Source organism: Cyprinodon tularosa, unplaced genomic scaffold (assembly GCF_016077235.1).
Source record: "Cyprinodon tularosa strain WSP-4 unplaced genomic scaffold, ASM1607723v1 ctg2, whole genome shotgun sequence".
In the NCBI taxonomy this organism is placed as follows: domain Eukaryota; kingdom Metazoa; phylum Chordata; class Actinopteri; order Cyprinodontiformes; family Cyprinodontidae; genus Cyprinodon; species Cyprinodon tularosa.
Window position 1 is genome coordinate 1,162,392 of NW_024038733.1, and position 11,660 is coordinate 1,174,051.

Here is an 11,660-nt window from a genome sequence, read left to right on the forward strand (position 1 = left end):
AGTTTTATTTCTATTTTGTTTTTCATTTAAATAAAATGATAAAAAACAAAAATGCTTTAAGGGAACCAAAGCCTTTGCAGGAATACAACCAATGCCTCTTTATAACATTATAAAAGAAACACATTTACGACTAGAGGAACATGGGCTTAAATGTACATATATGTGCTGAAGGCAAACTAAAGAATAAAAAAATACATAATAATAAAAATCAATGCACACATTTGTCTGATCATTAAAATACCAGCACAGTAGTTATTAGTAATATTGCAACAAAAACTCCATTGATGGTTTAAATTAGGTTTCAAAAACAAAATAATACACTGAGAGAATTGATGAATAATATGTAGGTGAGGTAGCAATGATTTCCAGCCACCTAAAGACGTTTCAATAACCTTTGTTGCAGACAAACTTTCCTAATTTTGGAAAATAGAGGTCAGAGCAGTTCTTTGCACATGATGTACTTTAGTCTCCTAGAAGATCTTCATGGCTGATTGCCAGATCACTACAATAAAGAAAACAAAACTGCTGTTTAATTTAGCAGAGTAGCACACAGAAACATAACATGCAATTCATATCCCAGATCAATCGACCAAAGAAATCCTGATATCCACCAAGAATCTTTCTGTTTTTCACCAAGCTTCATGGTATTCAGAGGTTTAATATTGATTTATTTATTTATTATTTATTTATTTTTTGGTTTTCATTAAAAGTTGGATTTCATCCAAGGAATACACACGCAAAAAAAAAAAAAAAAAAAAAAAAAAAAAAAAACCTGTTGGTTAAACTAGAAAAGTGGGATTTAATGGACAATTCTTCAGAAAGTCCACAAATGGATTTTTGCTTGTGAATAAATCTAAATGATAAACTGATCTGTTAAATGTCAAATAATTATTACGGATGAAACATTAATGAGCTCAGCTGCATGTCTGTTTTATGATCTTTAAAATAGCCACCTGCTATCTGTTTTCTTTGCTCTTGGTAACGGCTCCTTTAAGAGTTGGGGGCAAAAGCCTCTCTTTAGGTAATTCCTTTTGGTTGAAGCAGTGAAAGCATTAAAATCTGGGAAGTGTTTGGAAATGACAGACAGTCAAATAGCTGTCTGAATCTGAATTCTTTATGAATACAGTTCTCTAAAAAATTATTAATGGACATGTCCTTGTACATGGCTGATGTCCTACAAGCAGAATTAATCCAAACATTATCAACCGGCTCATCCAGCAAGGCTGAGCATCGGTAGAAATTAATTACTCAAGGTTATGTGCCACTCCTTAAAGGAGAAGTTCGGTTTTTAACACTTTTAGCCCATTTTCTGTAGTGTCCGGGATGAAATCAAATGATCGACACCAAAAGTTTGACAATTGCTCCTGTCTCTGCTTTTTGGCTCATTTAGAATCCACCCCTGGCTGCTTTAGAATGGCTTCCATTGTGCATGTCCGATAATGTCCTTAAAACAACCTTAAACGTTCTTTTTTTAAATATGCTACTCACCGGGTCGTCAGCGCTGTTCAATGACGTTCCAAAAAAAGTTTTGTGAAGAAAAAACGTTCCTGTAGTGTTTTATTTAGCATTTTGTAAATCCCATTGAGTTCTGTAGGAATAGTCAATATTCCGCTGCCACCGGAAACGGAAATGGGGCCTGTTTACACAGTTGTAGTCTTTGTTTTTGGCTTTCAGGCTACATCTGCAGCAGTAAGTTGGTTCCGGTGAGTCAGTACGTGGGAACCGTGCTCGTATGTCTTCTGGGCGTTGCATGTCTTCGAGGTGAGACTACTGAGTTTTTCTTTTAACCTCCTGCAAGGCAGTAACTAATTCGCTCCATTCATCTTTAGATATAGATAGGGATTCAGCTCACCAATAAGATTTCATTACCACTGAGACTGTTAAGCTAGGTTTCTGCCCATAAAGCATTCTAAAAAAGACCCTTTAGGTTTAGCAACAAAAGTTTTGTTTCATATAAACATAGACTTATCTTTTTTTTTTCCCCTTTTGCTTTTCCCTAAGGATGGGGGCGATGGAAAAACTCTGATTATGTTCAGTTTATCTCAGTTCTGGAAGAAACTAAGAAGAATCACACACAAGCAAACAAGGTAAAATTTCACTGATTGGGCTTAAGGTACAATGTTTAGAATTGCAGGAATAAATCACATTCTTGGTTTATTGTTATCTAGTTATGATTAAAAAAAATGTCAATGAGTCTTTGGTTTGTGTTTTTTCTAGAAAAAGCTGAGGTGTTATGACTTTGACTTCTCACACTGGCCTTCAGATTTCAGCTGGACAGAAGTCAGCAGTCCGTAAGTTACTGGTGTCCTTTTGAAATGGCTGTTTATTCAGTGAATTTCCACTTCAATTAGGATCCGTTTCTAACATTAACATGGATTCAGCTGAGGTAGAGTAATGCTGACTAAATATTTACTATAAATATGGCAGTTTTTATTGCCTTTTTTCCCGCATTTTGTCACAAAAAACAAAACGGAACCGTTGATAAGTCTTAATATCCCTACACAAAGGAGTGCAAATTGCTATAGAAAATATGTTTTTCGATTTTTTTGGGAAAATATGACAAATAATATTCTTTAAAAAATGGCATCACAAAGGTACCACATAACTACAGACTAGTCAAAACATAGCCAGTTAGCTAGACTAACCCAGGCATCCCCAACCTCGGTCCTCGAGGCCCGCTGTTCTGCAGGTTTTAGAGGTTTCCCTGCTTCAGCACAGCTCATTATAATGATTGCAGTAGACCAAAAGCCTGTTAATCAGCTTTTAATTAAAATCAGCTGTGCTGGAGCAAGGAAACCTCTAAAACCTGCAGGACAGCGGGCCTCGAGGACCGAGGTTGGGGATGCCTGGACCAACCTGCTGAGCTAGGGGAGATAAATAAGAGAATCATTCAACATGTAACTCTGGAGGAGCTGATGATATCTGCTGCTCAGGTGGCGCAATATGTTGATAGGGTCATTAACAGGAGTGTTTAAATGGTAAGAAAGACAATATTCTATTAAAATACACAGTTGTATAAAGTGACAAAAATTAGGAATAGTAGAAAGGGTTTGAATGTGGTTATTAGCTGCTACATTTATGTGCTTTTGTATTTATATTAATGTGCACATTTCCCCATGAAAGGAAACAGTCCAAAGGTGGTGTTTCTCTGCTGAAGCCAGAGCCCAGACTGAGGGGGACAGCAGACAGCTTAATCAACTCTGTACGCACTTTACCATGCCATGTCATTGGGTATGTATACTAATGTATGAGTGCTGGGTGAAATTTTAACATTTCCACAAATACAAAATCTCTTCTTAACTATAGTTTTGACACAGCATGATTTATTTCTGGTGGTCTTTTGCAGTTTTCTTATTGCTCACACATTCGGGAGGCGGATGTTATACCCCGGCTCTGTGGGTTTACTGCAGAAAGCAATGAGGCCCATGTTGCAGCAAGGCCAGGCTAAATTAATAGAGGAGGTAAAGCGAGAAAACCCCCAGCTTGCATAGATAGTAAATGTATCATACTGTCCACCTCTTATTCATTTTCTCTGCAACAGTATGATGGTCAAAGGAACAAGCTGGTGGCCTGTGATGGGAACGAGATTGACACCATGTTTGTGGATCGAAGGAAAGATGGTGGCAGGACCGGCCAGACGCTGGTAAATGTCGAAAATGATTTGTGTTTGTCCCCTAGCCGCAGTCCTGAGTCCAACAAAATCCCTTTCATATAACTGATGGTTGCTGAAATGTGCCACAGGTCATCTGCTGTGAGGGGAATGCCGGCTTTTATGAGGTGGGCTGCATGAACACACCTCTGGAGGGTGAGAAATGTTCTACTTAACGGCAGGTCAGGTGCTTTGTTGTACAGCGCCTTGAAAAATATTCAAACCCATTGAACGTTTTTCACATTTGTCACCTAACCACAAATTTAATTGTAGCTCAGTAAGTAGTGCTTAATAGTGAAACATAAGAAACATCTTCTCTTGATTTTCGACCTTCCAAAGTAAAACTTGAGAAGTGGCATTAATTTGCATTTCACCCCATTTATTTTAAATCCCCTTAATAAAATCCAGTAATTATTAGTAAATGGAGTTAACTAATAATTCAAGACCCATGGCCTACCATCTGTAGTGCAAGCCTGGGAGGGGATGATTACTGAGAAAAATAGCAACTCTGGAGGAGCTGCTGAGAGTGACAGCTCAGGTGGGAGAGGCTGTCAATAGGATGATTATCAATCCACTCCACACATCTTTACCTTCATGTAAAAATAGCCAAAAGAACGTCATTGTGAGAACTCGCTGCGAAAGTTTTGAAATATGGTAATGGCAGAATGATGCTGCGGGATTTTTGTCTTCAAAAGGGATAGGGGCAACTTTTCAGAGTTGATGGAAATTTAATTAAAGGTCAATAATGAAAAGAAATAGCTTGAGATTTCAGAAGACTTGGACTTTGTCAAGTATATGATCAGAGTCACAAGATCAGAGTCGATTCTTAGAGAAGATTGCTATAAAATACTTCTTAGTTTGTTTGTTTAAAGTGACAGAGTGGAAAAAGTTCAAGGTGCATGAATAGTTTTGCAAGGCAACCGGATTCCAATATTAAACATACCGTCCCCCATGTTGATCTCTACAGGTGGTTACTCTGTTCTGGGCTGGAACCACCCTGGATTTGGAGGCAGCACGGTAAGTGGGGTTACTCTGTCCTCTGCTGTTGTTAAAGATGAATCACCCCCTTACTGTGCTCGCCATGCATCATCTGGTCCAAACAGGCCTTGCAATGGAAAAGAACGGCATGTGGAAAGACCAGTTTCTGTTTGCCTGCGTTGCACAAAAAGCCCAAACTTTCCCACTGTGGTATAAAATAGCTGGGGAGGTTATGACTGTTTCAATGGATGTAATGTTTTAGGAACTGAAAGTTGCAGTGATTAGTGATATTTTATTAATACTTTGAAATTTCCCTTTGGTATTTTCTTCCTGCCAGGGAGTCCCTTTTCCCCAGAATGAGGCCAACGCCATGGATGTGGTCATACAGTTTGCAGTGCATAAGCTCGGTTTTCAACTGAGTGATATTGTGATTTATGCTTGGTCCATAGGAGGATTTACAGGTACAGTACATAAAATATACAAGTAATCTATAATCTTTACTTTGAGCTTTAAAATGTAGGTATATATACTTTTTCTTTCTTTTTTAGCCAGCTGGGCTGTAATGTCATACCCAGAGCTCCAGTCAGTTGTGCTGGATGCCTCTTTTGATGATCTTCTACCCCTAGCACTTAAAGTGATGCCTGAGAGCTGGAGTGAGTGCACCCTGTTTAAGATTACACACTTCTTTAGTAAAATATATATGTCTACTGCTCCTTACAACATTAGCATTGCTCTTTTTCTTCAGGACCTTTGGTGCAGCACACAGTGAGGCAATACATGAACCTCAACAATGCAGAGCAGCTTCTCAAGTTAGTTGAACAGTCTGATTGTGGAGAAAATGATCATGAAAGGTTTAAGAGTGACTCAGCAAGACGCTTTACACGTCTCCTTCACCTTTTGCAGATATCAGGGACCAGTCCTGCTGGTCAGGAGGACTAGAGACGAAATCATCACCACCACGTATGTTTCGAACTGTTTAATATAAATTGTTTGCTTTTTTTCATGACAGTGTAAATGTCTGCTTTAACAATGTAGAGTTTAAAACTTTTTTTTCTTTTTATTAGTAAATATATAACCTCTGTCTTTCTGTGAGTCAGACAAACAGAATATAAGTTTTAAAGAAACTCCTCATTTTTTTTTCTCTTAAAAAAACTTGCTGGTTGGCATGAATTCCTTCCAATTAAATTGAACATAGCCCCTGCTAGAAAAAGTTTTTATCTGTTCAGTTTACGTCAAATATGAGGCCTTAAAAACATTTAAAAGACTTTCTCCCCCTCATTTGTAAAAAAAGTAATTCAATTATGCAGCTTCGCAAAAGAATCTTGAAGTTTGTCACATTACAAACACTAACATAACTTTATTATTATAAAGCTTTTTATAAGGATAGACCAACACAAAGGAGCACAAGTCTGAGAAGTGGCTGATTATATGATTACATTGATCCAGCAGAGAAAGGCAGAGAAATCTCAGACAGGTTAATTTATGTTAATGGTTAAAAAATTACCTGAACATTTTGCCCCATAAAGGTGAATATTTTTCTTGCCAAATCTTTGAGATTCTTCCTTCCTCAAGCTATATGAACGGAAGTGGACATACTTTAACTGTAGATATCTTACAGGGGTCCAGAGGACATCATGTCCAACAGAGGGAATGACCTTTTGCTCAGACTGCTTCAGTTCAGGTTGGTTCTCTTTCTCTCTCACATCCAGCCTCTGTATCGTCATAGTCTGGGACACTTTGCGTTTTCAGACCCAATATGTGACTGACTCATTGAATCCTTATGGACAGATACCCCAAGATAATGACAGATGAAGGAGTCAGAGTTGTCAGACAGTGGCTTGGAGCGTCCACTCCCTTTGAAGAAGGTAAGGGGAGGAGTTTGTGTGGAAGGAAGAAAGAAAGTAAAGTTCTTAAAATCTGGTTATGTTTTTTTCCCTCTAAAATGATTGTTTCCATCTGGGTCTGTTTTTAGAAGCCAGATAGTAAAATTCATTTGAAGAAAAATAGGTGCTGTACTTTAAAGAAGCTTGACTTATCAAGTCATTAAAAGTACGCATACCGTAAATTCTCTAATATTGGCCTGTATTCCAATAGCGGCCGGGTCTCTAACATTGGCCGGTCTCGCTGTCAGAGGAGGTAAATAATGGCCGGTCTCTAATACAGGCCGGGGCTATAAACGTTTTTTCTGGGCATACCTCAACATTATACTTGTGGTAGTAAGTAACATACAAGTACCACAGCCCTGCGCAGCTGGACGACAAGCCCTGCTGCTGCCCGTCTGCGCGAGGAAGAGAACAGACACGCAGCAGAACAGGAGGAGCGCGAGTGATGAGGAGAATAAAGGGAGAGATGAAGAGGAGGAGGAAACTGAGGAGGAGGATTAAACAGAATTGGAGGATTTTTTTTTTTTTTTACTTCAAACCAAGCGAGACATGGTAACTGTACTTTTTCAATAAATGAACCTAGTGTTTTATAGGTTCAAATAGACACAAAATCTCATTTTTATTCATTCCACTGGTAGTCTGTTTTGCTCAAATAGCAATAGAGGCCTGTCTCTAATACTGGCCTGTATTCAATAAAGGCCTGGACCGCGATGCACTTGAGTGAAATAAAGGCCCGGGCCTATATTAGAGAATTTACGGTATTTGATTAAATTTAAAAAGTTGAAACTCATGGATTCATTGAACACAGGTGGATATATCAAGCATTTATCTGTTAGTTTTAAATAACTGTTATATTATACATTTAATATAATTAAACATTATTGATCTCATACTGGAGAAATGTACCTCTGCATTTAACTCATTGCCTTGGGGAGCAGCGGGCTACAATTGTTCGACACACGGGAAGCAGTGTGGGTTTAAGGGTCTTGCTCAGATACCCAGAGTGGCAGTCTGTGGGGATCAAACAGCTACTTGACCCCTTCACAGAGCGTCAGCGAACTGCTCCAGACCATTAACTGTTTGTAAACACTATGAACATTTCTATGACAAATGACCAAAAACTATTTTTTCTTTCTAGAAAATGTTATTTAATGGCCTTTTAATTCATGAGAAAGATCCTGACTTGACAGCAAAAAGCCAGTGACAGCCTTTACAAGGAGGATAAACTCTGTAAAATCATTGCTTAAAGAAGCAGGCTTTTTTAACAGTGCTGGATTCAATCATAAATATGGATGGTTGAGTGAAAGGAAAAAATAGGATTATGGTTTGAGCTTGGAAAGATTGTTAGATTACTTTCTAGAGTTTGGGGTAGAGTGCAGATCAAACCTGATGTGGTCCTGGCAAATTCAGGACCAGGGCTGCAACTAAAGAAATTTCTTTCCTGACCCAGAGACAATAAGATATTTATATTCCCTGGAATAAGGAGAAAAGGAACTGGACTTTGTCTCTGTGCTCCTCTTTCAGATGAAATTTAAATTTAGAGATGAATAAAAACTAATGTCTGATAGCTGGATTGGATATTGGGGATTTGATATCGGATATCAGAGTTCCAATCCAGTGCACTTTACATGGACAGTTATTTCTTTCTCTTTGCTACTTATTTAATAAATAATATTCAATTGATTTGTTAGCTTTATGTAACAATGTTTATGTCAAGGATAAAGCCTTCCTTCTAATGGAAAGATATATCGTTCATTTATTTAACTGTTGAATTAGATTGGATGTCGGCTGATATGCTCACCACAGGTATCAGATTGGATCGAAAAAACTAGTTAGATTTTCATTTCATTTGAAAAGGGTTAAATTCCACGTTCGTGGGAGTCAAATGTAGTCCATTGCCTTTCTGATTGAAGGAGCCAGGTCATATGCTGTCGAACCGTTGGGTTTTTTTCAAGTCCAAATCTGGAGCATCTATCTACCCTATTAGAACACTGCTGACAAGAATGTCATGATTTAGTTTTCCAGAAGGATTTAGCCCCTGTCAACCCCAGTATGCTTTGATGACCACGGTATCCCTTTATTTGCTCTGACAGGAAAACTCTTTGAGCAACAGATCTATATAATGATTTTAAATTTTTTGTTAGATTAATAAGCTTAATGTTTGTGTTTTTAAACTTAACCTTGATATGAAAGTGGGCCTAACTTAAGTTTGCTGAGAAACCAATGAAATGGTTAACTAATATTGCTAACATTGGAGGTAAATATTCTTATCTCGCATGTCCAGCATCTTATCAACACAGACATTTTTGGCTTTCCTGCAAAACATGGAAAAATATAGAATATTGTTTTTGGTGTTTTTATTTCCTGATATCTGGAAAAACAAAATAGAAAATTTTTATCCCGTGTCAACCTGTTCTTTATTCTTGATGTGTCAACTCCATTAATTTTGTCTCCTTCCATGCTACCTTCATTTTGGTACTTATTTTCTATCCTCCTTTCTTGATTTTCTTCTTTCCTTGTTCCTTTCTTTTCATCCATGAATCATTTCTCCCTACCTTCCACATTTAAAGCCTGCAAGTTTTAGAAATGTTTCTTGAAAAACCAGACAAAATTTATTGAGCCATATCAGATGCCTCTACCCGACTGAAAGCTCCTATAAAAAAGGCTGAGTCAGGGAATGTGTGCATAAATGTGTCAGAATCCTAATTTCCACAGAGAGTAAGTGTAAAGTTAACCTGGGAAGTGTGTAGGCAGCCTTTAACCAGATAATCCTGTTGTTTGTCTGCAGCATCTGTGTATAGCGCCTACGAAGTGGACGACGACTGGTGCATATCTGTGCTGCAGTCCTACCAGACGGACAGAGACGTCCCGTTTCCATGGAGTGTTGGTAAGGCTCCACGATCACTAGAGGCAATCAGCTCCACGCAGGATTAAAGCAAACAAATGTTTTCACCGTGTGCTGACGCTCTCAATGTCACCAGGTGAAGACATGGCACCAGAGGGAAGGCGTCAGCTTGCTCTTTTCTTGGTGAGGAAATCTGTTTTCATCTTTGCTTAGAATCTCTGTGGCAGCCACTTGTTGCCTTTATCAAATCTCTCCTAGAAGGATTTTTTTTTTTTTTTTTACCTCAAATAAACCCCCACCACCCTTTTTTTATTCTTGGTTTTCTTACCTCCCGCCTCCTTACAAATAAAACACACTCAGCTCCTCAGACATCATTACTGCTAAGGAACACAGTTCCGGTCGCCATAGTAACAGGCTCACCTGTGCTCTCAGGTTGACTGGTGTAATATATTTCAGCACGCTCCAGCTTATTGAAGTCATTTAACATCAAACAAGAGGAGTGCCATCCATTACAGCTAATGCTATGCTTTTTCTCCCCCGGTGATGCCTTCTAATTTAGGCTCCATTCACCTCCTGCGTAAAGCCCTTAAGAGATGGGAGAGATTTGTAAGGCACTGAGCCAGATAGAATGAACCTAATATAATCAAGGCTCTGAACTCCTTTTTTTTTTTTTTTGTTTGTACGTCGGCTTCCCACACATCTAATTCTCCATTCCTCCTCCATCGTCTCTCTCTCCAAGGCTCGGAAGTACATGCGAAACTTTGAATCAACACATTGCACCCCTCTTCCTGCCGCCGAGTTCCACTCGCCCTGGAGACTTTGAGAAGGGGAAAAAAAAAAGGATGGATGGATGATGTGAGGAAGGAAAGCAAGAGGTCGATTGCCTGTGGTGAACTGTGTTCCTGCTGTGTTTTTTTTTTTATGGTTCCAGATCCTTTCCACACACAAACCGAGATGAGATTATTGCACATTTATTTCTTTTATGGTGTTTAGTCATTCTGTTGAGGATGCATTTAAATAAATGCACAAGCCATTACTCACTCCTTCCATTGTTCCCTCTTTGGCTGGGTTTGTAAAGCGAATGTAAGAGACATGTAATGCTCCGATTCAGTGTATAAAAACTAATCTTAACGTCGTTTATAGAGGATTTCCATCTGGGAAAGGCAGCCAAAGTGTTTAAGCTTTTCAGGGTTTTTTTTTTTTTTTTCCTTTTGTGGAAACTGTCTGTATGAATTAAGATGAAGCCTAAAATGATGCTCTTAAATATGCTAAATAAAATTTGGAGATGGATTTATTTTTTTCTGTGTGGGTTCATCACATCTTTAGTGCGTACCTACTGGGTTCCAACTTAATCTGGGAAATGCTTAATGTCATTCCAGTGATATCCAGGTTTATAGGCGTAAGGGAACGTTTTTGTACATCCACTTTTTTCCTTACCACGTCTACATCTTCAGTTCTGTTTTCTTCCTTTGAGCCAGTGTTTTTTTTGACAGCCATCGCTGATTTAACCTTAGTTTTCTTCTTCAGGACGCAAATTTAGTTTAAGTCACTAAAACTCAAAAAGGTTTTAATCAGTTTTATGTTGCAATTCATAAAACAGTTAACCATAACAATTTCAAATAACCAGATTCTTTACCAGACTGACAGCTCTTGCGTAGAAACTACAATTTGTTTGAATATAGAATGCTCCCCAGCAGTTCATCATTGCTGTTGGGCAGAAAACATTGATTTATAGAATTCAAATAAACTTTATGAATTAATGCCCTGCATTATAAAAAAAAAAGTGTCTCACTAAAGCTGTAAAAATATCTGATCTAGCTCAACTTATTGGTTAATCTAGTAGACAGAAAAGCTCAAAAAATGTACAATAAAGGAATGGTTTTAGACATACAAGGTTTCCATCCCAAAGCAAATGCTTTCTGATCTACTGTGAATTACGCTTTACACAAAGTTTATTAAAATCTCCATTGCTCCAGAAAAGCATAGAACAAAACATGCAACAATTTTGTCTTTATAAGAATTTACCTCCTTATTACCACTGCTCAGGGGTCAAAGTAGATTTAAATTCACAGGGGTCTGATATAAAAAAAAAATGCACATATAGCCTACTAAATTGCCTTATTGCCCTAAATTTAAAGAATGAACTAAAATGTTGACGTATTTCATCTGGGTCTTTATCCAAAAAATAATCAGTATGCTAATAAATATGTGCTTTGGATATAATTTAGGGATTCCTTTTGGCAGGAATTAAAGGTCATCACCTCTTGTGAGCTGGAAGGAATAAAATCTTGATAGTTGGACAAAG

The 11,660-nt window shown here is 38.1% G+C and overlaps 1 protein-coding gene across 1 annotated transcript in view; it reads left to right on the plus strand.

Moving 5' to 3' along the window:
* Positions 1-10,195, plus strand: part of abhd16a (abhydrolase domain containing 16A, phospholipase) — a 51,321-nt gene extending 41,126 nt beyond the window's left edge. Inside the window, exons 14-30 of the mRNA XM_038284180.1 lie at positions 1,675-1,761; positions 2,002-2,087; positions 2,218-2,291; positions 3,124-3,231; positions 3,347-3,461; positions 3,542-3,643; positions 3,742-3,805; positions 4,617-4,666; positions 4,965-5,088; positions 5,176-5,280; positions 5,373-5,436; positions 5,531-5,587; positions 6,246-6,308; positions 6,416-6,492; positions 9,299-9,397; positions 9,492-9,538; positions 10,095-10,195. Of these exons, the coding sequence (XP_038140108.1) occupies positions 1,675-1,761; positions 2,002-2,087; positions 2,218-2,291; positions 3,124-3,231; positions 3,347-3,461; positions 3,542-3,643; positions 3,742-3,805; positions 4,617-4,666; positions 4,965-5,088; positions 5,176-5,280; positions 5,373-5,436; positions 5,531-5,587; positions 6,246-6,308; positions 6,416-6,492; positions 9,299-9,397; positions 9,492-9,538; positions 10,095-10,178 (1,406 nt within the window). The 3' untranslated portion in view covers positions 10,179-10,195. The remainder of the gene's footprint in view (positions 1-1,674; positions 1,762-2,001; positions 2,088-2,217; positions 2,292-3,123; positions 3,232-3,346; positions 3,462-3,541; positions 3,644-3,741; positions 3,806-4,616; positions 4,667-4,964; positions 5,089-5,175; positions 5,281-5,372; positions 5,437-5,530; positions 5,588-6,245; positions 6,309-6,415; positions 6,493-9,298; positions 9,398-9,491; positions 9,539-10,094) is intronic.
* Positions 10,196-11,660: the final 1,465 nt, after the last annotated feature.